At 41.9% G+C, this 23,336-nt stretch overlaps 1 protein-coding gene across 2 annotated transcripts in view; it reads right to left on the bottom strand.

The window, feature by feature from the left end:
• IGF1R (insulin like growth factor 1 receptor) overlaps positions 1–23,336 on the bottom strand; it is a 177,495-nt gene that overhangs the window by 42,692 nt on the left and 111,467 nt on the right. For both annotated transcript variants that reach the window (XM_084532536.1, XM_084532535.1), the window contains exons 3-5: positions 7,450–7,762; positions 4,880–5,025; positions 2,939–3,083 (exon numbers count right to left, since the gene is read on the bottom strand). In XM_084532536.1, the coding sequence (XP_084388662.1) occupies positions 2,939–3,083; positions 4,880–5,025; positions 7,450–7,762 (604 nt within the window). The remainder of the gene's footprint in view (positions 1–2,938; positions 3,084–4,879; positions 5,026–7,449; positions 7,763–23,336) is intronic.

Here is a 23,336-nt window from a genome sequence, read left to right as displayed (position 1 = left end):
TTCCCAACTGCAGAGCACCCACAGCTACTTAATTATTGACTGCATACATTAAAAACTTGCTCCACGCTCCGTATCTGCACGCAATGCTCCATCTGTCCACATGCACGCATCGTAAAGCAATGATGCGGAACACTACATCCACCCCAAAAGGAGACAGGGGTAGTAAGTGTTAAAACAAGCTTTCACTCACCCTTTATCCCCCTCCACAGCTTGCATTAATGACACAAAAAGTTCCTGAAAGGGGTAACAAACAAGTAAGTTTGCTGCTAAAAAAAAAAAAAAAAGTGGCAGTGTGTGATCTGTGAAGGCAAGGGACTTGCACCAAAAGGGAACAAGAACCGGCAGAGGACTAGTAACTGCAGTGGATGAGCTGGCTACAGAAAACCAGGTTTACAGCAGACAGAGCCTGACAAGCCTGGAACAAGACAAGCAACCTGTGGGACATCCAGAAGAGAAGCTGTCCATCTCTGTGCTACAATGAAGAGAGAGAAGGAAATATCACTGCAGAGCTGGAACATCAACCAGTATGAGACGTGCAAAAAGGAAAATCCTGATCACTTTACACACACAAAACACTGCCTAAGCAGCTGCCTGTGAACTTGGGACATGTTCCACACCTGTGGCACAGTGCGACCCATGAAGGGCTGATGAGAACAGAGCCAACGTGTATACAATAGCACGGCAGGGAACAGTCATGCCTTGGCAATCATCTCCTTACTCGTTCCTGAAGCCCAACAATTGCTCGTTTTCCAGGTACCCAGCCTGGAGACACTGGGAGACGTGCTGCCCGTGTGCCATCTACTCGCAGGGCAGCTGACATCGGAGATGGCAACGAGCACGCAGCACCTTGGCAGAGCACAGAACTGCCAGGCAGAGCGAGCACCAGACCAGGAATCCAAATCCTAGAGTGGACACCGAGACCCTTCCAGCACATCTCCGTTTCAGCTTCCCAATCTGTAAAGGGGAATTCTTTCCTTGCAGTGGGAGCACATTCACTACTGATGCGTTGTTCCAAAGAGGTAATGAATACCCTGGAAACAACTGAAGAAATTAAATTCCCTCTAAGCTTCTCATGTTCTGTGACAAACGAGGCAGGCACCAGTAACTGAATAAGGAAGAAATATTGAAGCAGTGTTTTTTTCAGTACTGTTCAATAAAAAAGTGATGGTGCAGCGGGGGACAGTCATGTAATGAACAACTACAGTAATGGTTCTTAATTTAACCTCTTTCTCACCCCCCAAGGCAACACTAGCATAAACAACTATTGTTCAAGCAGACCAGTACTTCCCAAGTTAAGATCCATTCCCTGTTGTTCATAGCTATGCCAAAGTACTTGTTCAAGCTCACTTCCTTCTTGCCAGGTATCTACTTTCATCTAAATATTTTTGGAAATGTTATTTAGGTTGTGGTAATGCCTAAATTATGCTAGGCATCTTCCACAGAAAGCGAAAGAGGCACGTAACTGCAGTCATTTCCTAGCACGGGCAAAATTTAGCTCAGGTAATCCCACTCAGCCCCATTTTCCTCTTCAAAGCTGCACCACTTCCTTTTCTGTTTGGGAATCAGATTAAAAAGCCTGCCACTTCTCTTACTATCAGCTCTGCTTGCCAACATACAAGGTACCAGAAACATAATTACTACTTAAAACCCAAAGCTGAACTCAAATTTAAGGAGCGCAAGAGAGAGAGGGAGCGAGAGGTACAGAAGAAGAGACAAACGTGTAATTGGAGTATCTGTTAGAGCACACCACATCGTAAAATGGGCTGAATGAGCCTTGTGCTCAGCAGTGACAAGCCTCTAGGATTTGCAATTAGAAACAAGCTTTTCCATAGAGCCAATGTTCTTACTGAAAAAGACAGTGTGCTTTTCAAGTGCGGGATGAAGAGCTGCCCTTTAACTTGCTCTGTCAGATGGTGGAATTTGAAGAATTCAAGGCTGACCAAAGACTAGCCTGAGAGAAAGAGGGAGGTTGCGATGAATCCCTCATGCTGTAACTTTATCCTGTCGGGGCAGATAAATCAGACATAAGCAACCTTTCCCATGACCTTCCCACCACCTTTTCCTATACAGTTTCCCAAAATTCTTCATTTAATAGCACTCTCATTACTGACAGAGACTTACTTCTCCCACAGAATACCATTTTAAGCTTGGGTTGCTACTTGATTCTCGTACTTGAGAACGAGCAAGGCAGTTTGTTGCAGGAACATCAGCACACCTCAGTGCCGCAAGTTCTGAGGAGATAAAAACTGTTGTCTCTGCTACCAACTACCATCATGGGAAAACAGGAGTTATATAGAGTGTGAAGTACCAGAAGTATCACACATTATATATACATTACAGCAGCAAAATAACCCACAGCGACCAATTCAGGGGATCAACTTTACTCTTCCTGAACAAGCTATTTTCTGCTTGATAGATAATTAATTTCATATTGGTATTTTAAGGAATTGCAAACAACTGCAACTTGCAAACTATTTCATACTAGTCTGGTCGCTTTCAATTGCACACCCTGGTTAGTGAAGTTCAGATTTCTTTTCGGCTGACATTCTCCATAAAACTCTACTAAAAGCCAACCGTAACAAATTGTGAAGAAATTCAATTGTTTCTGAAGCTGCTCCTTTCTCAATGAAATAGAGCAAAAAAGAAAAAAAGGAAACTCTTGATCAATGTGAAGAATCTCCCTAGGAAAGGTGCTTGCTAAAGTGAAAAGCAACAGCAAAGTTATCATGAAAATACTCCTAATATGCTCAATTTAATATGCTGGCTTGGATAGTAATCCAAACAAGCAAAGGCTGTGCAATGGTGTTCACTGGGAGAAAAACACTGCTTATGAGTGGAAGAGAAGATTCTATAAATGGTACATGAATGTTCGTTAGGAGAATTAGTCTGTGGTTTTCTGCTGAAGTAAAATTGCATCTACAAATATCTGAATACTTACCCGTCCACTTGTTCCTCTCCCAGAATATACCGCAGGTTCTTCAAGAAAGACAGGGAGACTAATGCATGGGAATGGCGAATCTTCACGTACCCTGTTACTGTCTCAATCAGGCCCATAAAATTCTCCAGTTCTGAAGCGATGTTATCTATATTAAGAAAAACGTAGCTATATTATTCCAGAGCTCATAGCTTTTATCAGCATTCTACTTTACTATCAGTTCAGTAAAATATTTTCAAAAGCAACAAATGCAAACGAGTAGTAGTATTCATCCTACAGTAGCAGTTATCTGCGCAGGCAGACCATTGAAAGGCCAAAAGAAAGACAGAACAACTCTGGAAAACCACTCTTACCTTTTTCATACCAGGATACCTGTTTTTTCCCATGGATACTGTGCTCTAAAGTCAGCACCAAGTATTGAGCCAATGTTCTGGCACGGCATAAAAGACCCTGGTATAAATGTGTACATCCATACGACTGGAATTGCTCTTCAGCTTCGGAGCAAGACTAGGACAGAAAGCTCCAACGGAAAACGGAGAGTAAGACTGAAGATAAAGACCTAGAGGTACGCCACTGGTCTCCGGGGTGGCAAAAAGCACTTATTTCAATGACCTAGAAAGCTTTGGCTACAAAACTGGGAACTCTATGAAACAAACACAAAACCATGAGGATGTCCTCATGCCACAGAACATTTTCCATGCAGCATACTGAAGGTGATTGTCTCTAATAAGTTGTTAAAACCTCTTCAGAGCAAGCTCTGCTCTGCAGTAGTGCCCTCTCCCTCGGACCTGTACCGTCCTTTCCTAGGTCTGCAACACCGCATCCTTCACCAAGTTCAAGGTCTGTAGTCCTTGCCTGCTGTCATCATGCTACTGAGTTACGCTGCAGTTGTAAGGGGATGTTTTTAAGAAGCACTCAGGATGGGAGAGGCTGCTGTGGGGTATGTCTGCTATCATGAATTGAGGTCTTACCACATCACTGGGAAGTTCAAATACCAATGGCTGGTTCCTACACCAAATGGGCTGGGACAAAGTAAATGCTCTTCAACGCTCTTAGATAATACTTAAATAACTCTCCCACTTTGCTCCACCTAACTTGAAAATCTCTCATAGTGAAGAATTCACTAGCATCAGTGGGACCGTGAGTGAAATAATCCACACACTGCTCTTTCTAAACCACAGTTTTTATTCAGCAAGAGGAAGGGAATCATGCGTATCTGAGTCTTTCAACCATATTCATGAAACCAAAAAGCACCTTCCATAGGGAGATACGTTTCCAACAAAAACTAACAACGTTTTTCACATTTTTTGCGTTGGTTTGGTTTTTCTTTTCATTTGTTTTTAAAACTCATCAACTGTCAACACTTCCCTGGCTGATGAATCACCTGACAAATTGAATCTGAACTTGTTCAGGACATGCAGCCCAGATGGCCAGCTCACCATCAACAACCATCCAGAGGCGCCGTGCTAGGCTCCATACAAGTTTTCAGAGCCGTTGATTACATGTTTTAGCAAGACACCACACCTTGCTTTACAAACTGAGGCTATTCCCTGTCTCACAGGGCCATGCCCTACTTGCAGAGAACTCTTGTTTACTTACCCAGCTGCAAGGCTTTTCCACTTTTCCACCTTCTCAGGCCTTTATTATTCCTTGGGGACTATTGCTCATCTCCCTGCCTAATCACAGCTCTCTGCCTTTCCAAAAATAATAATAATAATAATAAAAAAAATGCCAGCTTTCCCTACTTCATAGTTGGTAGTCGACTGCCTATTCCTTTAGCATGTTGGAGAATGGTGCTATAATAGGCCAAACCAAACAGGAGCACTGCTATGGGATGGAAACCAAAGAGTTCAGAGTTTTTAATGTTCCTATTATTATGCTGACAAAAGGAAAATATTAAAAGCAGCCTTATCAGAGGTTCATAAAGACAGGGCAATCACTTACTTCCACGACGGATGTTAATCAGCAAATTCCCCTTGAGAATTGTGCATCCCTGCAACATTTGTGCTGATGTGACAGAGTCAATGGTCTTCGTTTTCCCGTCCTCACAAATTTTGGGGCATGGCCCTTCACAGGGACTGCAGAACATACTGTTAGGAAAGAAAAGGAGACTGAAAATAAGTACATGCAGCTCTGAGTCCTCAGACTGCTTTGAATTCGGTTTTGAAAAACAGTTCCATCTGAAGTTTAAGAAAATACTTTAAGCTAGAACGAAAGTTACTGTACTTCTGCAGAGGCCTGCAGATAAATGTAATACGCCTGGGGGACTCCAAAGAGGCTGGAACATTATACCTCCTGTTTACAGCGAAGTGGACTCGTACCTGCTGTCTGCCAGTTTCTAAAAGGCTTTGTTATCCTTCTGAGCAAAAGGCACTTCAGGTTAAAAACAAACAAACAAACAAACAAAAACCAGTGCCACTGCATTTACTCCAATTACAAGGAGAAAGGCCACCCTTCGAATTCACCCAGACATTACTGAGTGCTAGTGAACTCTGGTGCTAATTCTGGCTCTACCTCCAAAACCAGGCCAGCTAAGAACCAAATATATGCAAGTACTGTTACAGATTTTAGGAAATTTTCTGGCTTTGTGCCCTTAACTCAGTGTATTAATGATCCAAGATCAGTGCTAGTGAATTCCATGCTCCTGGCTGTTGTAACTTGGAAAAGACAACTGCAGGAGCATACAGTCCTGAGTGACGTGGAGAAAGTGAGCAGCCAGTTAGTCACTATTTCTCATAACATAAGAGGTATTAAAGCTGCAAGTTTAAACAAACAAAGGGATGCATCTTTATGCGAGGCAAAACTAATTTGTGTAACTCACTGCAACAAGAATTGGGAGAGGCAGACGAGAAGCCTAAACAGATCCAAAATGGATTACACAGATTAAAAGAGAATAGGTCCACCAATGACTAGAAAACATGAAGACAGGTACTGCCCCCAACTCAAAGAAATCCGACTGCCAGGCTTACTTGTGCCACTTCTTTTATTCACAGACATTTATAAGCACTTCTTAAAGACCAAATTCAAGGAGCAAGAATTCGGGCTAGTCTAGCCTTTGGCTAGAACAGCTTTTTAAAGGCTGTTACACTGTTGGCATACTCTTCTCAAAGTTAAACACTTCATGTGTGGACAAAATTTGCCCTCTGATCACTCCTTCTGCTAAATGTCTTTCCTGATTCAAGCTTGTTTTTATCTTACAAATCAAAGTGCTAGAATAAATATTTCATTATCACTTACTCTATATTATTGCTTTAGACAGAAAAAATGAAAGAAAAAAACAAACCCAGCTCCGAAGTTTTTGATGTCAACACTGATGAACATGGACTCGCTATTATATTTAAAAGAAATTGAAACCACTCTCTTCTAAGGCTTAAAGAAACATGTAAGTTGATAACAACAGTTTTTCATGCACAAACAATAAAAGAAAGAAGCTTCCTTGTCTTAGTAGTAAGATCCTGTTTCAAAATCCTGCACTGTAACATGCCACAAACCACTAAAAGCTGCAGACACAAGCAAGAGGCATTCAGCTACATGTACAAAGAATGCTGGAAATGCCTTCCATTTGCAACTATTTGTTAACACCACCTCTGGGGAACAAAACGCTCACTGGCCTTGGGTTACAGCTCCTTTCAATCTCTGCAGCTGAGCACAACACTGAGATAAGATAGGATGGCCGTGCACTTCAGTGTAAGCACTTCCAACAGCTGGTACTGCAAACTCAGGTAGATAACAAGTGAAAGATTTCTCAGGTGAGTACTGGGATTTGAGCAAACACGGTGTTAAGTTGCTTACATCCAAACGTAAACCAGAGACTGCCTTGGTACTTGACTGAGTGGATGAACGGCATAGACATACAGCAAGTGCAGGAATCATCACAACCACTCTCCAAAAAGCCCAACATCTCAGATCTTGAAGACATCTTTTTAGCACAGTACTGAAGCACTAAGAATTTTAGCACCCTGACTTTCCCCTTACTTATTGAGGTCTATAGCTTCCAAGGGTCAACAGGCAGCTGAGGCTGTTTGCTTAACCACAGGTGTTAAAACACCACTGTTATCTTCTGGAAACAGTGAAAAAAAAGAGAAATAGAAATAAATATACTAAGGAACACGTGTGCCTAAAATGCAGGTACAGATAAAGCAAATAATATATGATGCAAGGTGACTCCCAGCATTTGCTCTGTATGTGATAACGATCATCTGCTGGTCACCACTCCTGTCTTCCTTGGCTTGCCTTTTTTTTTTTTTTTTTTTAAACTGTCTACTTGTATTGATCTGATCTCCTCAAGTCCTTCAGAAGAATTAGTAGGAACTGACAATGCACAGGACCACACACAATTGGACAATCAGACCTTTAAATGGTGTCTAAGCAAGCCTTTACTGGGAAGCCATGCAATTCCCAATCATATCTTCTACTGAATGCAATTTTTATCACAAGGCTGCTGCAGAAAAAAGGGGAGAAAACAAACAAACAAACAAACAAGCATGCTAACAGATTTCCAGAAGCTGCATTACCTTTGGCTCCCGTTGCGTATGAATCCAGAGGGGCACTCTGCCATGCACTCATCATTGTGAATCACAAACCTCTCATATTCACTTGTTTCGGTGGCAGGGACTTTGGAGCAAAACTCCTTAGTCACGCAGCGCCAGCCCTCAAATTTGTAGGTGTTGGGAGGGCAGGTGGGCATGCAGACTCCTTCATAGTAGTAATTGCGGCAGGCCACACAAGCGGTGTTGTTGTCAGGCGCTGTGCAGCTCCCCAAGCACTCGGGATGGCAACACTCATTTTGGTCTGTACAGGCTCGCTTGCCACATGAGCTGGGGCACACTGCAAGACAGAAGGCAAGGTAGCGTGAGTAAGAGCTGTTAAACACAGGGAGTGGTATGAAAGAAAAGTTCTGATCTGTATAAATCTGTGCTTTCATTCCCTTGGCTCCAGAGCAGCTCTGCAAAAGAACCAATTCCTGTAAAATTAACAAACTTGTTTTTTTCCAGTTTCAGTTTCCTGAAAATATATTTTTCTACAACCAAATTTATAACATGAACCAATGCAAAAAAAATATTTTTTTTGAAAGCAAGATCAACATAAAGATAATGGAAACAACCAAGTACTGTAACCCATTCCACAGACCTAATATTATGGTGTGTGTTTGTGTGTGTGTTGTGTTTTTTTTTAAGTGCTGACTTATTGTCTTTCTAAGCATTTCTCATCTTTCCCGTTTGTACTTCAAATTGGTCTTTTACTGGCAAGAAAGCAAGCTTCCTTTAAACAACTTAATTACACTTGTACAATAAAGCATTGCTATACTGCAGCACACATGGTTAGGTTGACCCCAATGTAGCATCCCAATGTTGCTTATGTATGCAAAATGAGGTTTAATAAAGTACAGATGGTACACATCAAATACTGTGCAATCAGGGAGCTGCTATTTTCCCCTGAAGAGCGTAACAGAACTCTGCCTTATCCCCAAATTCCAGGTTCAGAGAACAAAATATGTAAGGGAGGAAAAAAATGGGGTGCAAATTTATTGAGACATTCATTTTACATGAAAGCCTTTTGGCTTGGAAGAAACGAACAAAGAGCAGAGTCGCCACCAGACAATCTCACTATTGTTGCATCAAACGAAGTGGCAGCATTATATTTATGTAACAACAACATTTTGATTACAGCGTTGTATGGCCTTTTAGCCATCCGAGTGGTGTGCCAGAGGCTCTGTAAACAAACACAGATAGGAAATCTGGTTTGCATTAAGTGACTGTTTTCCACTTTCTAACTTCGCTAAAAAACAGTACCAATAATAACAACGTAAAACAAAATTTCAGTAGTACAACTCCAGCGCGATCCAAGCAAAGCACCACAAGACACTGAAGCTGAGCTATCTGAGCAAAAAGCACACAACCACTGAAGAAGTCCCTGTCCCAAAGCGAACACGGAAGCAACAGAGCCCAGCCCGCAGGGAAAGACAAGGTTTTAAGGAAGCAGAATAATCCCACAGAAGTCCTGCACTGCAATTTCTCTTTTCTGACCCTCACAAACCTGAAAAGCAGCAAAGCAGTAGCATTTTAGAGGAAGTTTCATTACATTCATGCAAGACACCGCTTCATCCCGCAGCTTTCTTGTACTGCCATTGCAACCCAGCTGCATGTCTGCTGCCCCCGCTGCTCCGCAGCTGCCGATTTGCTTTTTGGGGCGGAAAAGGAGAAGGGAGATGTGAGAGCAAGGGAACAGAGCAAGGAGGTGGCTGCTGTGCATCCTGCTAGCCATGCTCTGGCAGACACCAGCACAGGCAGCACAAACACTGCATGCACTGAAAGAGGCCAAACTGAGATGATTTCTGCAGAGCCAGTTATTTGTAAAACCCAGAGCAGCAATGAGGAGGAAATTACTGCTAAATAATGCACAGCATAAATATGCTGTTGTTTTTTTCTTCTTTAAAAAGAAAAAATTATACCTACCACATCTGACCAAAAATAAATAAGGCTACATGTGTAAAATCTTTTACTGATGGTCACTTTCACCAGTGTAAAAGCAGGGACGCATGCCCAGCTGCCACCTCAGCCAGGCACGTTAAGGTACACAGTACTACTCCCATTGCCAACTACTAAGGGATTTAAGAGAAAAAAAAAAGCAGCGTGTCTTGCTAGCAGATGGACTGCTGTTCTGAGTGGGTGCCAGAACTCAGATTTAGTGTGGTAGCTACATTTCCAGTTCAAAGCCCTACTAAGAAAAAACACACACCCCCATGCCTCCACAAAGTTCATTACCAGATTTATGGAGAAGCTCTACATGATTTTTGTTTTCATCTGGACAGACATTTGCTAAAAACAAAGGCTGCTGCATTAAGTGTTCAGATGAATGTAGTAGGAAAAGAGCGGGTTTATTTCATTCTTGGGAAACACTTTCATATTGCTTTAATGCCTCTGCAACTCATGAATAGTCTGGTATATAAATAGGATTCCCTGCATCTCTTCATAAATCTGCTGACTGTCGTCTGCAGAAATATAAATTGAAGCAAAGAAGGATATACAAGTTCATATGAAAAAGGTAATCAGTGAACTAGATTTTCCAAACTACAGTAATATTTTAATCACAGCCATTTTAACAAGAACTCTTGAAAACATTTTAAAGATAATTTTTTAAAAGCTCAGCAACCTCATTTTTCTCTCAGTCCCGTTCTTGCTAACGTTGGCAAAGCATTCAGCCTGGAGACAATACGGGTATCCTGTTTCTTTGAAGAGCCATAACAAGAGCTTGTGTGTATAAGATATGTTATGAACAACAAAAACTCTTATCTGCCTTAACTGCCAGCTCCCCAAGTTACCCCTGTTAAAAAGCCTTACTAAATAACAGCAGCTGGTCCTACAACCCAGCCCCATGCAGCCTTCTCCCCCACCCACGCAAATCGTGCTCCTTGGGCTGCTGCATCCGTACCCAAACATTTCAAACGCAGGTTCCAAAACACTTCTGCAAAAAACCCAACCAACTGCATTATGCTTGAATACTTGTTGACTTCAGTCTGCAAGAACATTAGAGACAAACATAAGCAAAGGGTGGGCTGACATTTCGGGATGGAATTTATAAGCTAGGTACAACAGTGCCTTGAATCGTGAAGGCTGATGACTGTATACAAGGGGGGGGGGGAAATCCTTGCTGACAACCACAAGGGCAAGAAATACTGAATTGTCATCACGTGGAGCTACCGAGATAATGGAAAATTTCAGAGACCTTGGAGTGCAGCCATGGAAGAAGGAAGTCAAAGCAAGACCTAGAGAAGAGCAGACCCTTACGCAGCTTCATGATCTTACTGAAGAGATGAAGGAGGCTTGAGCAGACCAGAGAGCCCAGTTATTTACGTTTGGGAGTGAAAATACTGAACAATCATCAAGTTCAAGGAATGACACAACAAGAATACCGGTAGCCACAAATCAAATTCACTGGAGCAAAAGTAACAGCAGTAGTGTCTTTGACCTTCTGTGCTTCATCTCCTCTCTGACTTCTTCACATGGAAAGTTTTCCTTGTCAACAAAATTCAGGAGATTTTCCAAATACTATTAAGATACTATAATCACTCATAAAAAATGCAAAATATTTCAAGATACCTGCTTACTGAGCAGCTCAGATGCAGACCTGCCACACAGAAGAGACAGATTTAAAACTAAATGCAATGATCTTACAAATGAGCAAGAAGACTTCCAAGAGAATCTGACTCAGAGACTCATCATTCTCAATTAAAATCCCCAAGATGCTGAACCGAACTTGCAAACACGAAGCAAGCTTGAGAAACCCTCACACACAATTCTCCAAAAGCAAGGAACAAATCATCTCTTTGTATTTACGGCAGTTCCTTTTGGAACACTCCAACACTAAGGAGGTGGTAGTAAGTTTTTCTGACATTTAATATCTCAGCGCCGTTTGAAGCGTGCACAGAGCTCGAGCCCTCTGAAAGCACTCCGCAGTGACATCACGGCTATTGTACAGTTTGGACAGACAAAGTGCTCTTATCTCCAAGACGCCATGACTTCAGCAGCGCTGAAACAGAAAAATCAGGTGAACAAACAATCAGTCACAGGGAGGGAGAGTGCAGCCAGAAGAGGAAGACTTCTGGCAGGCCGAGGCATCCGCCTCTGCCAAGGATGGCACCGGGCCAGTCACATGCGGGCAAGCAGAAGGTTGCCAAGTGTGGGATAAATATTTTTTTAAAAAAAGATTCTTTCTCTCCTTGTAAAACGATATTCAATCCTTCCTTTTTTAATATATTTTTTTCTTCTTTTTCAGAGCATCTTTTGCATAAAATACCGTTTCTGAAAGACAAGGAGAAAAGCCTCGCTTTGAGCAGAAACCAGAGGAGGAAGGGAGCATTTTCTCCGAGCCAACTACTGAAAAAATTAGCTGTCTAAATTTATCCACAAAGACAGAAAAAACGGTCATTTTTGGAATGTTAATCCCTCTACATGACAGATTTTTTAAAATATTGCGTTTTAATGGTCTAAACTTTGGTACGGACTTTCGAACAGCTGACTTCTAATGCTCAAGCAGCCTATACAAGACCTGGCTTCTTTTGCCCAGTATACCGTAAGAATGGAGACCGGAGAGACATTACTCAGAAAATCCAGTTCCAGTGATTCATGGCCAGGCCTGGAATTAAATAACTACAGAATAAAGGTTGCAATAAGGAAAAACACGTATGAAATACATGCAGTAACGTGTTCCGATCACAGAAATATGGGTACAAGTCATCTCCAAAGAACTGAAGAAGCTGCTTATTTTGATCACTTGTGCGAACTCTTCATACTGCTATAGAAACAGGAATTAGGGACACATTAACAATGGTGTATTTTTTCCCCCAGTTTTCTCCTTCAGTCTTAAAATTGGTACCTCATCTTTGGCCAAAATCCTGAAGGGGAAACAAAAACCAGAAAACCCACTCTACCATATCAAAAAGCTTCCTTACTTTCCTGCAGTTAAGACAGAAGATGTGGCAGATTTTGAAATTACCCAGCAGATCCCATTTAAAGGTCCACTTTAACACAGCACTGATACTATGAATTGAAAGTGATCGGTTTCTTTCCCTGTAACCTTCCAGTAGGCATACAATCACGCCCATCAGTAAAATGTTTGGCTGGGTCTACACAAACTTACACCAAGAGGCAAGACAATGGCATTAAGCTGACAGCCTGCAGGCTGTGTCGGACTTCAGATCATTTCACTAGAGCCGTGTTTCCCTGTTTACGCCCTTCTTGCTACCAGCCCGTTTTTATGTGGATCTTGAAATTAGTCTGAAGTTGTTCTATGGTGAAGAATCTACTCTTACATCCCCTTCCTTGGGATTTTGTGGCCAAAAACCAACAGCATACTAAACGCCTGCACAGTACCCAGTTGGACATGAGCCGCAAGGAGTCCGAAGAACACAGTGGGGACAGGCGAGAAGAAGGCAGCCCAGCTCCACCCAGCACCTGGAAACTCTCGGAGGCCACCAGATGAGGCGAGGCATGAAGAAAAGAGGACATTGATTATTCACTGTAATGAACGCTTTGCTAGAATGCATTGTTGTGGTGAAGCATTCAATGCCTGACAGTTTTGTCATTTTTTTTCCATCAACTTTACAGTTCTCCCTCCCTTGGAACAGCTGTAGTAAACAGAACAGTTTAGGCTAGCACAGGCATCAGGAAAGCACACCCTCGAGGAACCAGAGGCCCATGGCATGGTTTGTAACCTCCTCCCAGCACAACGTATCTGCTGCTCTCCTTCCCAGCTGAAAAGAACACAACAGCCCATTAAAAACAACAGTGCAAATAATGCAAAGCACATTTCAGTTGGATACGCCGGAGTTTGAGGGCCCCCTCCCTACCTTTCTGCTATCTATCATGCATTCTTCACCCTACAAGTTGCCTCAAAACAGCTTCTAGGCTTCCCAGTTGTGATAAATAACGTGTGCTAAATCTATTTTACTTAGAGCAACTAAAGGACTCAGGGACACTGCTTGGCATTGCAAAACCTACCATCCCTTCGGGTTTTCTGCAAGGGAAGCAGTCAGCCCTGTTAAAAGCTCCCGTGGCGTTACAGCTACTCACACCTCACAGAAATTAGAGCAAAGGGAAACGCTGAGTGAAAACAACTACCTTAGACCACAGTAAACAGGAACCAATATGTAGTACAGTTACTCCATTTGCTCCGAAGTGCGTAATACTAGTGCCCAGGAAGGTGCAAATAAACACAGCTTATTGACAAAAACAGGCAGCACGAATTGCATTCTCTTTCAAAACAGTTTATGTTGCCCAGCGCTACTCAGACTGGCATCATTGCAGCTGGCACTTGAGCGAAAGAGGAAAAAAAACAAGTCCATTTTGTCCTTTCCACGCCAGTATGAATTCAGCACATAAACACAACCGAGGCGTATACACAAGCAGCTATTAGGCGTCCAGGCCAGTTTTACTCTATCTTTGACACAAAGTAAGCAGATTGGTTGGGGAAAAAATTATTATCAGTGCTGTGCTGTTCTAGAAACAGAAATTTCCTCTACAAAGAGCAAAAAATCTCCCACTGAGCAAACACAGATCGGAGCAATAACTCCAACGCCACCGGGGATGGAAGCACGGCCTGCAGGAACGCGGGGCTGCTCCCATCACCCAGCACTCGCCACACAAACTCGCTAATGCTTCTGGAGGGACAACCAAAATCCCTGAACTCTTCCCTAGCACAGGCGTAAAGCAAAGGGCTGCCACAGTACAGCTCTGAATCAAGTTATTTTTCTTTCCAATCAAGATTACATGTAATATATTGGCAGCGATGCCTACCCCCCTACGCCCCCCGCTGTTGCTTAAAGTAAGATTTAATCTGCCTGCCTTCCAAATTCTGCAAGTGTAAGGCAATAAGTTTTACATGATTTAATTAATATACTGCAAGCAAGGAGTGCTGGTCAGCCATCTCCTGGCAAAATCCCAGCTGGAGAAGAATCCTATTCACATTCCAGATTTATTCTAAAGGAAGAAGACAGTTTGATAACATTATCACACTGGCCTAAATTATGTAGCTCTCTTAATGTTGATGGATAATGGCAGTTTATTCTTGGACAGAAAAAGTCACCGGTTCCAAAGGATTCAACTCCTGCTACATTTCAGGAATGTCCTTCACATTTATGCATTAAGCCCATCAACAGGCTTAACCATTCTGTCATAAACAATGAAACATAATGTTAGTTTTAAATGCGCACATAACACTCCAATTGAAGGCTAATTATCCTGTAATTTGAAAAAAAAAAAAAAAAAGAAGAAAAAAAAGGCTTCAGTAAAAACTAATGTTCATAACACAGAGTCAGATAGAATATTTAGAAAGTTTTTGCTCATCTACAACTAGGATACCTGTGTTAACAATAAATAATGAAACCAGTTTCATTGGGAATGATTAGAACTCAAAGGAAAGAGTCCAAAAAGAACGCTTGAATCACTTAGGGCCTGCTGGAGAGCCATGTTTTCAAGCAGTTCACCTGCTAGTGAGATGACCTAATATGAACAGGATTAAGATCTGTGAAAAGCTGAGGAATCTGAGAAAAGAGAGCTACTACAAATAAAGTGCAAAACAAGATGCAAGAATACCAATGATTCGGAAAGTTGCCCCCAAGACACCTGAGTACAGTTGTATTAAATTACAGACTGGTAAGTCTGCGAGTGCATCATCGCTTCAGGTATCTGCACACTGGAAGAGAAGTCATTCTACCAAGATCACATGACTTCAAACAATATTAAAACCAATTATGTTTAAAATCATAGACAAAATATTGCCCTTTGCAATTTCGTGAAATACAAGAGTGTGTAGGCAAATCTGTCAGGAAATTAAGGTTATGTTCTTGAGATCCACAACAAACCAAGGGTGAGCACTTCTCTTGGTGTTAATAATCATGAAATAATTTTCATTCTAAATCTCTCCTCTATTATCAGCACAGACAGAACACACAATGTGCCAGACTTCGCGAGACCCAAAGGCAGACTGGGAGATCCTGCATCAACCAGTCTCTTAATTTACCCTTAAAAGGGTAAATGTTGAGTGTCTTTTCAGACTTGACGCAAAACGCTTCCACAGTTTGTAAGTCATCCTGAATTGTCCGAATGTGAACTTTTAACTGTGTCCTACACAGTTCAATCTCCAAAGAAAACTGCTGCAACAGTTGCCTCTCAGGTTATTAATGTTTTCATCCCTGACATTAAATGGCCAAAGGACCCACTATGAAGTGTGCAAGACAGGTGAACCACAGCTTTCACAGCAGCACTGCTGAGCCCCACTGAATTCACTCCTTGTGTTGGTATTCCACTCAAAGCTCAGTTCCCTGTTTGAAGTGATAAAAATCCCGCAAAACTGATGTGTGAACATCTTCTGAAACAAACAAACAAACAAAAACACAAAAAAAAAACCCACACTGTCATTCTGGAGTCCACATCTTTAAGCATGACATCTACAGATCGGGATGGATGCATCAGAACACAATCCCAACACGTTGTTGTTGCCATTCCATAGTAGCTGTTTTTTGCTTTTGCAAAGGTTACTAGCCTGTTGCTAAAAAAGGGCTGAGCCTGGCAGGAGTGCCTGCTTTGAGAAGTGTGGGGATGTTCCAGATCCAAGGAGATGCTGGACACTGCCATGATGTGCCTAAGTGAACTGCTGCAGTTCTGAAACACTAGAAATTAAAAAACACTCAAAAAAACAAACAAACAAACAAACAAACAAACAAAAACAACTATCACCCCTCCCTTTGGGTCACTGATGGGAAGCACACAGGCTTCCTCAGTGTTTTCTTCTAACCTAAGAGGACACGCCTCATCCAGGCTGCACTTAGTTCACTATCTTGAAAAACATCCTCTGTTATCAGTTCTTCCAACACACCTATAAAATAAACTGAACAAGGAAACTGTGCTCTACTGCTGTCTCCCAGAAACTACAAACACACGTAAAAACACTCACAACAAAGGGTACACGAGCCACTGCTGTCCATGTAGGCGAGTACAGTTAATACTTGGATGCACGAGCTGTCTGTGCATACTTACAAGCACATGCTTTTGAGGAATTCCTGCTCATATGACTGGAAAAAAAAAATGACATTGCCTCTGACTTTCTAAATCCTTTCCTGCAGTAAGGATTTGTGATCAGATTAGGGACTACCAGACAGTTTTGTTTATTTATTTATACAAAGGACAGTCAAGGTGAGCTGTATCGCAGTATGTGACAGGGAGTCTGGGCTGCAGCAAAGCCAGCTCAGCGATGCTGCCCTGGCTGCAGTAAAGCCAGAGAAGGCATAGATATATAAATATACACATATATTAAAAAAAAAAATAAAAAAATTCAATTCATGTTTTTGATACCGGCAAAAAGTGGGAAGCACATTGCTTCCCACTATGTTTCAGCTAGAGTTTGGCACATCTGAGCTACACTTTTCCACTCTTGTACCTTTTTTTGCAGTCTCAAGTCACATTCACATGAACATATAAATACACAGATCCTTACACACTGCGTATAGCAGATACTTACATGGATGGTCTCAAAAAAGAATACTCTTTTCACACACTAAAAAAATTATACAGAGTTATTTTAAATTCAGAACTGTTTGTATATTCCTTATAAGTTTATAAAACTCTCACTGTCCTCCCATGACTAACGAAACTGGAATTGAGAGAGTAGTCTATATTTATAACTCGTCTGGTTGCTCATGCCTATGGCCCTATTTCCACTCTCCGTTACTGTACACAGAGCTATGTGAGGTATTGTGGGTTCCCAAACTTCACCGATTTCCTAACAAGGCAGGCCTGTGTCCCGGAGGAACAAACTGGGGGCTGTTTCGTTCCAGTATTGGCCGAACTCAGAGGGAGAGGCCTTGAGCTCTGTGGTTTTGGCAGCTCTTCTTGAAACTGGTATTAGAGGCCATTTCTGTGCAATTACATGCCTAACTGGCACCGGATTGTGTATCAATGCTACTGATACATCATCTGCAGCACAGACCCAGCCACAGCCCGGCCCGTGCAGCTGCGCACTTACCTTGTCACCTTGGTTTGACTGCGAGCAGGAACACCTCACCGCTCAGCTGAGTGGGGCCCTCAACGTTACAGACACACCTCAAGCATCCGGCAAATCCACGCCACTGACATGAAGTCCAGCAGACTGCTCACTGCCCTCTCAGAAGTAGGAGGAACAAAAGCTAGAACTTGATCCAAAATCTGACAGAGACTACCCTAGGCTCAGTAGCACTGGCACACTCTGAAACCCAGAGGGGCAGAGGAGAAGAGACTGTATCAGGTACTGAAATGCAGTACAGTAAGACAAAAGGATTTCATACAAAAGAAGGCTGGGTGACACTCACAGCCCATAGGAATCTAATCCATACGGAAGTCTCAAGATCTATCCAAGAATCATGCGATCATGTATCATCAGCATCTTTTAACCAAAACCACTTCACTGGTTCAGAAATCGTAGAGCGGAGTGTCAGCCTTTACCATGCTAAAAGTACCTCAGAATTCACAGATTTTTAACACGTGCCATGCACCTGTGGGGCACAGAAATTGTTTCTAATTTGCAGATCCATATTGTGTATTATATACATTTATATTGTATATCTGATATAAATAAATTTGCATACAAATCATAGAATCATAGATTACTTCGAGTTTGAAGGGATGCCCAAGGATCACTGAGTCCAACTCCTGGCTCCACACAGGCCCACCCAAAAATCAAACCCTGTCAGAGAACGTTGGCCAAACACCTCTTCAACTCAAGCAGGCTTGGGGCCACGACCACTTCCCTGAGCGCCTGTTCCAGGGCCTGCTGGGTGCAAAACCTTTTCCTGACACTCCCCTGTCCCAGCTCCATGCCGTCCCCTCAGGTCCTGTCACTGTCCCCAGAGAGCAGAGCTCAGCGCCTGCCCCTCTGCCCCCGTCGTGAGGGAGCTGCAGGCCGCCATGAGGCCTCCCCTCGGCCCGCTCTGCTGTGAGGAACCCCCACTACTGACAGACAAAAGACGGAGGATAAGATTTTTCAAATTCAAAATAGGTTCTGGTGGCTGAGTTTGGGTTCAGCTCTCAAGGAGTTAGATTCATTATGGTTATTTGAGCTATAATAAAACACAAAAATCAACAAACCCACAGCTCTTTCGATTCAGCTTTGCAGTCAGAAGAGAGCTCCCAACAGTAGCCACCACACCAAGCACTAAGAGCAGGCAGGCAGACAGACTACGTGCCCAGCACCGAAGGAGAAAGGAAGCAAAGAAATATTTATCTTTCTGTGCAATTGTTTCATGTCCTAGCCTCCACGTGGAGACTGAGGTGATTTCCACAAAAACCCCAAAGTGTTGAGCAGTCAGACCATATTCAAGTTCAGGATAATTTATCTGGGAATCTACATTTTCCACACACCAAAATGTGGTAAGATCTGGACTGTGCTTAAAAAGATTAAGCCTCCATTCCTACTAACCAAAAGTATCACCAGGAAAGCAGTGGCCAGTGTGGTCAAATATGTCTAACTGAACTGTGAAAATTTTCCTCCAGCAAAATACATTTTTCCTTTGTATTTGTTCTAGCCAAGAGAGAAATCACCAAAATCATCGTATAAGGCAGAGCTAGATTTCAAAAACAAAAAACGGTGTAAGTCAACAAAGATGTATTTTGGTTAAGTGCAAACAAGTGCTGTTTTAATAGCTGAGCAGAGCAGCCTAACACATCACACTTCCAGACACAGGAACTCGTAAAGAAACATCACCATAAACCCACACAGAGCTCAGTGTCTGGTTTGTTTGCATTTTCTATGTGCTCAGAACAAGTACCAGCACGGGGAGAACCCCCAAACGTGTTTTGCAAACAATTAAGCCAACCTGAAACCAAGCGCTGGGGCTGAAGTCATCAGCCTGAGGAGGGCCCAGGCTCGCTGAGCTGCCCGAGCCGGAGCTCAGCACAGGCAGCCAGGGGCAGCACCCCTCTTCCCTCCTGCCCTTTCATCCCAGCATCACTGTCGCTGCTGTAGGTAGACTGCAAAGCTGCTCTGCGCACCCGCAATCAGCAGTACTTTAGTAATTATTTCCAGTTTATTCAACTTTCTTTTTTTTTTCCCCTGCAATAAAGCAGTGAAGATTGACAGACAACTCTGGTGAGTCAGACATTCAAAAGGTAAAGGCAATCTGTGCTTCTCACCATCTACACAGTAATGCTGCTGGTTTCTTTTCCATGACTGTGCGTGTCTGTAACACAAGACAAACCTCCAAAAAGCTATTAAAAATTCTTCATACATTTCAAGAAGAAAAGCAATCTAAATTCATCACAAGAAGCTGAAGTTCACCTCAATTAGAGTGAGTGATTTAAATATGTATTTTTTTTTAAATCATAATTATGGAGAAACTTTTTTTTTTTTAAGGAAAAAAAGGTCTGAAAAACTAAATACAGCAAAGCTTATCTTTTGTTGTTGTTTTTGTTTTTTTTTTCTTTTAAACACAGGTTCTACATACACACTCCATTGAAAAGGGTTATGTTGCAGTAACTAAAATACAAATCCTTCTACAATTTAACTGACCCCTTACTAGAGTTTTTAAAACTCTTTTAAATTCCACCATGCATTTCATTTATTTTGCATAGGATTAGTATGAGGTATAGAAGCAGCAACATTTTACCCTTCCCAAAACAAACTATGCAATTCAGCAACAACATCATTTATAATTTCATGCAGATATTTCAGACAGGCTGTGAAGACTTCACACAACTCCATTTGCCCTAGAAAGTATTAGGTTTATAGGACACCTACAAACACCTATAGAGAAAAAGCTAATTTCATGAATTCTAAGTTTAATTTCTCAGGGATGCTGCAGTAGACAAGACTACAATTACATTTTCTTCCAGCTATGGGTCATCGTAACTTCTCACTATCTACACAGTAACTTATTAAATTAAATCGTAACTGCAGTAACTTCAGTTACATCTGGTCGTAGAGGTTAAATGGGTAAAAGCACTGCTGTTTTCATTTTCAGGAGCCCACATGGTGTGCTGTCTTTATACTATTCGGAAGTGCATCGTTTTCCTTCTACTTACTGATGTTTTGAACCTGTCAGCCATGCAGGTCACCAAGTTCTCCAGATGTACACTTACAAAATGCAAAGTAGACTGAGAAAAAAATGTTTCTGGCTATTCCAGAGTTATCAATATCGTGTCATCCCCAGCAGCATCTAGTGTTGACGCTGAGAAATGCTGTGACAAAGAGTTATCTGTCACCTCGGTTCCAGATACTTATGACTATAAAAGGAGCTCGGGGACTGGTTTTGGCCAGCCATACTGGGACCATGTAACGCTGCCATCAGAGCACGCTCAATTTGAGAAATGCTTTCCAATTCCATCATTAGAAATGACAGTGCTCTCCCCATGTGTATGACTGCAAAATGAAGCAACAAATGGATCTGTCTCTATTCCAGCCATTGAACGCCTTGCCTCCTCTGCAGTTATGCAAACATAAACTTCCATATGCATTAATAAAAAAAGTTTGCTATAATTATGCAAACGTTAACCTCCAAATATTATTTGAAAAGACACTGATTAAAAAACACGCAAATTCAAATTAGCAGGTCTGAGCCTTCAATGAAAAACAACAAAAGGGAACCACCAAATTATGGCAGATCCTGCTTGTTGATGGCTAAGAAACAAGAAACAGAGAAGAGGAAAAACAATCATTATTCTAGGATTTGTCCCCCCTTCAAAACTAAAAGCATTAAATTGGATGGGAACAGAAAAGCTCATTTTGTCTGCAGTCAAGTACGGAGAAGTATCATTTAAATTGCAAATTACAGAGCACCAGATTTTTGCACAAAGTTCAAGGTTTTTTTATGGTTTGTTTTTAAGAATTAGAAATGACATGGGGAAAAAGTAAAAGGGTTGGCTTAGCTACTACCCTTAATATGTACTTCAGCTTAAATATGTCTCAGATTCATTTGATGCACTTTATTTACTCACCATGGCTTGTTAAAGTGATGACAGAAAGTAAAGCAGCTCCTCAGGGATCATCTCTAAGGATGCAGTATCTGCTGGTGGCCACACTGGTGCTGGAGGATTAGCTGCTATAGGAGTATCTCCAAAATGACTAGTTCCTCCCTACTCCCCACATCATGTCCCTCTCCACAAAGAAAACTTTTAATCCATTCAGACCTTTCCTGGGAAGTTCTTTTGAACCAACAGTTCATTTGACAAACCTTCTGCCTCCCTTTTACAGGTTTTAAAGAGCTTGCTCCTACTCCCATCAGCTTCTTGGCCTTGGTTCCTACAAATTAAACTTCATGAAGGCTTAATAACAGAAAAATATATACTTCACGTTCATACAGTGCTTTTTAACCAGCAGTTCTCAGAACGCTTTACAAAGCATGACATCTAATCGAGTGGTCGTTTTTATGTCCATTTTAAGTGGGAAAAAATAGATGTAGTAGAAGGAGAGTTACTCAAGGTTACAGCAAAAGATTTAGAAATAGAAGAAACTGATTGTCTTGATATACAAAAGCCCCTGACCCTACACGACCACAATGACTTGCTTTAAAAATGTAACAAGCCCTGAAACACAGACTTCAGTACAGGATTACACAAGGCTATTCAGATGACCTGGCATTCAAACATTTACTTGCCCGGCTGTTAGCACGTAACAGAGAAAAGACAAGGCAGAAGCCAGATATCTTTTTAAAAAGTGAATGTATAGAAATCAGCCTTCTTGGGGATAATTGCAAAAGGAAAAAGAAAAAAAAAAAAAAAAAAAAGAAAGAAAAAAATCAGTGGATATATCAGTAACCACAAAGAAATAAATATTTCCACTCTAACAACGGACCTAGTCTGAAATATCTCTGTAATATCAAACTTCACATGGAAGTAAGCAAGGCTTCTCAGACCAAACAGTACTGACCCAATGACCTAACCAAGGTACATGATAGATGAGTACCTGTCAGCACTGGGTCACTTACCTGCAAGATTTAGCCTGGCAGGAGTATTATAAACTGTGTTAGTGCAAAGGATGTCAAACAGTTTGAAGATTCCTTTAGGAAAACACAGACAAGGAAGCTTTTCCAAAAGTTTCTATCTTTGGTATTTTGACTCAAGGGCTCCTTGTTTTAAAACAAACAAACAACCCTCAAAAAAGTAGTAAGCCAAATGGTCTTACGAATTTTTAGTTTGTTTTTTTTTTTAAATAAAAACAACTACTGTTTCCTTTGCTGTGTCCTCTTTTTATTCTTATTTTTCAATCACAGATGGAGATGATGCCACCTGGGTGATCCTAAATGCTTGCCCAGTTGCGTACATGTATCCTTCCATCATGCCTAGAATTGATTTTAAGACAAGATATTGCTGCCAAATCTGGCACCTGAGAGAAGCAAGGTTAATCTAATTGAGCTTTTCATGCTCGCCAAAGAGAGAAGGTGTGTGGTGGGTCTGGGCTAGCCCAGCAGCTTTGAGGCACACATCTCTTGGTCTCAGCTTTTTACCTGTGATCCTCACCTAACTCCACCGATCACAGTATCTGCTATGCAACCAGCATCAATCACTGCTGGATTTCCGTGGCTGCTGACAGCCATGCGGTTAAGCAGTGGAGCTGTGTGCCTCCTGCCTCAACACCATGCTGGGGCAGCGACAGGACGTCACCCATGGCACGACCAAGGAACCTGGAGACGACGTGACCTGCCGTGGCTGCACAGCCTGGGACATGATCCACGCTGTCTGAATCCGAACTGGGGAGATTTCTCCAAATTGTCTTTTTTAAGATTAAGAAATGTATCTGGCTTTACAAATTATCATTCAGAGAATGACATTACCAGGTCAATGTGTTCCTGTGCATTAAGTACCTCTGAGAAAAGATGATTTAGAGCATTTTGTGGTTCTCAGTACAATAGTTAACAACAACCAAAAAAAAAGGCTCA

Source organism: Aythya ferina (assembly GCF_964211825.1).
Source record: "Aythya ferina genome assembly, chromosome: 11".
Taxonomy (NCBI): Eukaryota; Metazoa; Chordata; class Aves; order Anseriformes; family Anatidae; genus Aythya; species Aythya ferina.
This window is presented reverse-complemented; position numbering and strand designations above follow the sequence as displayed.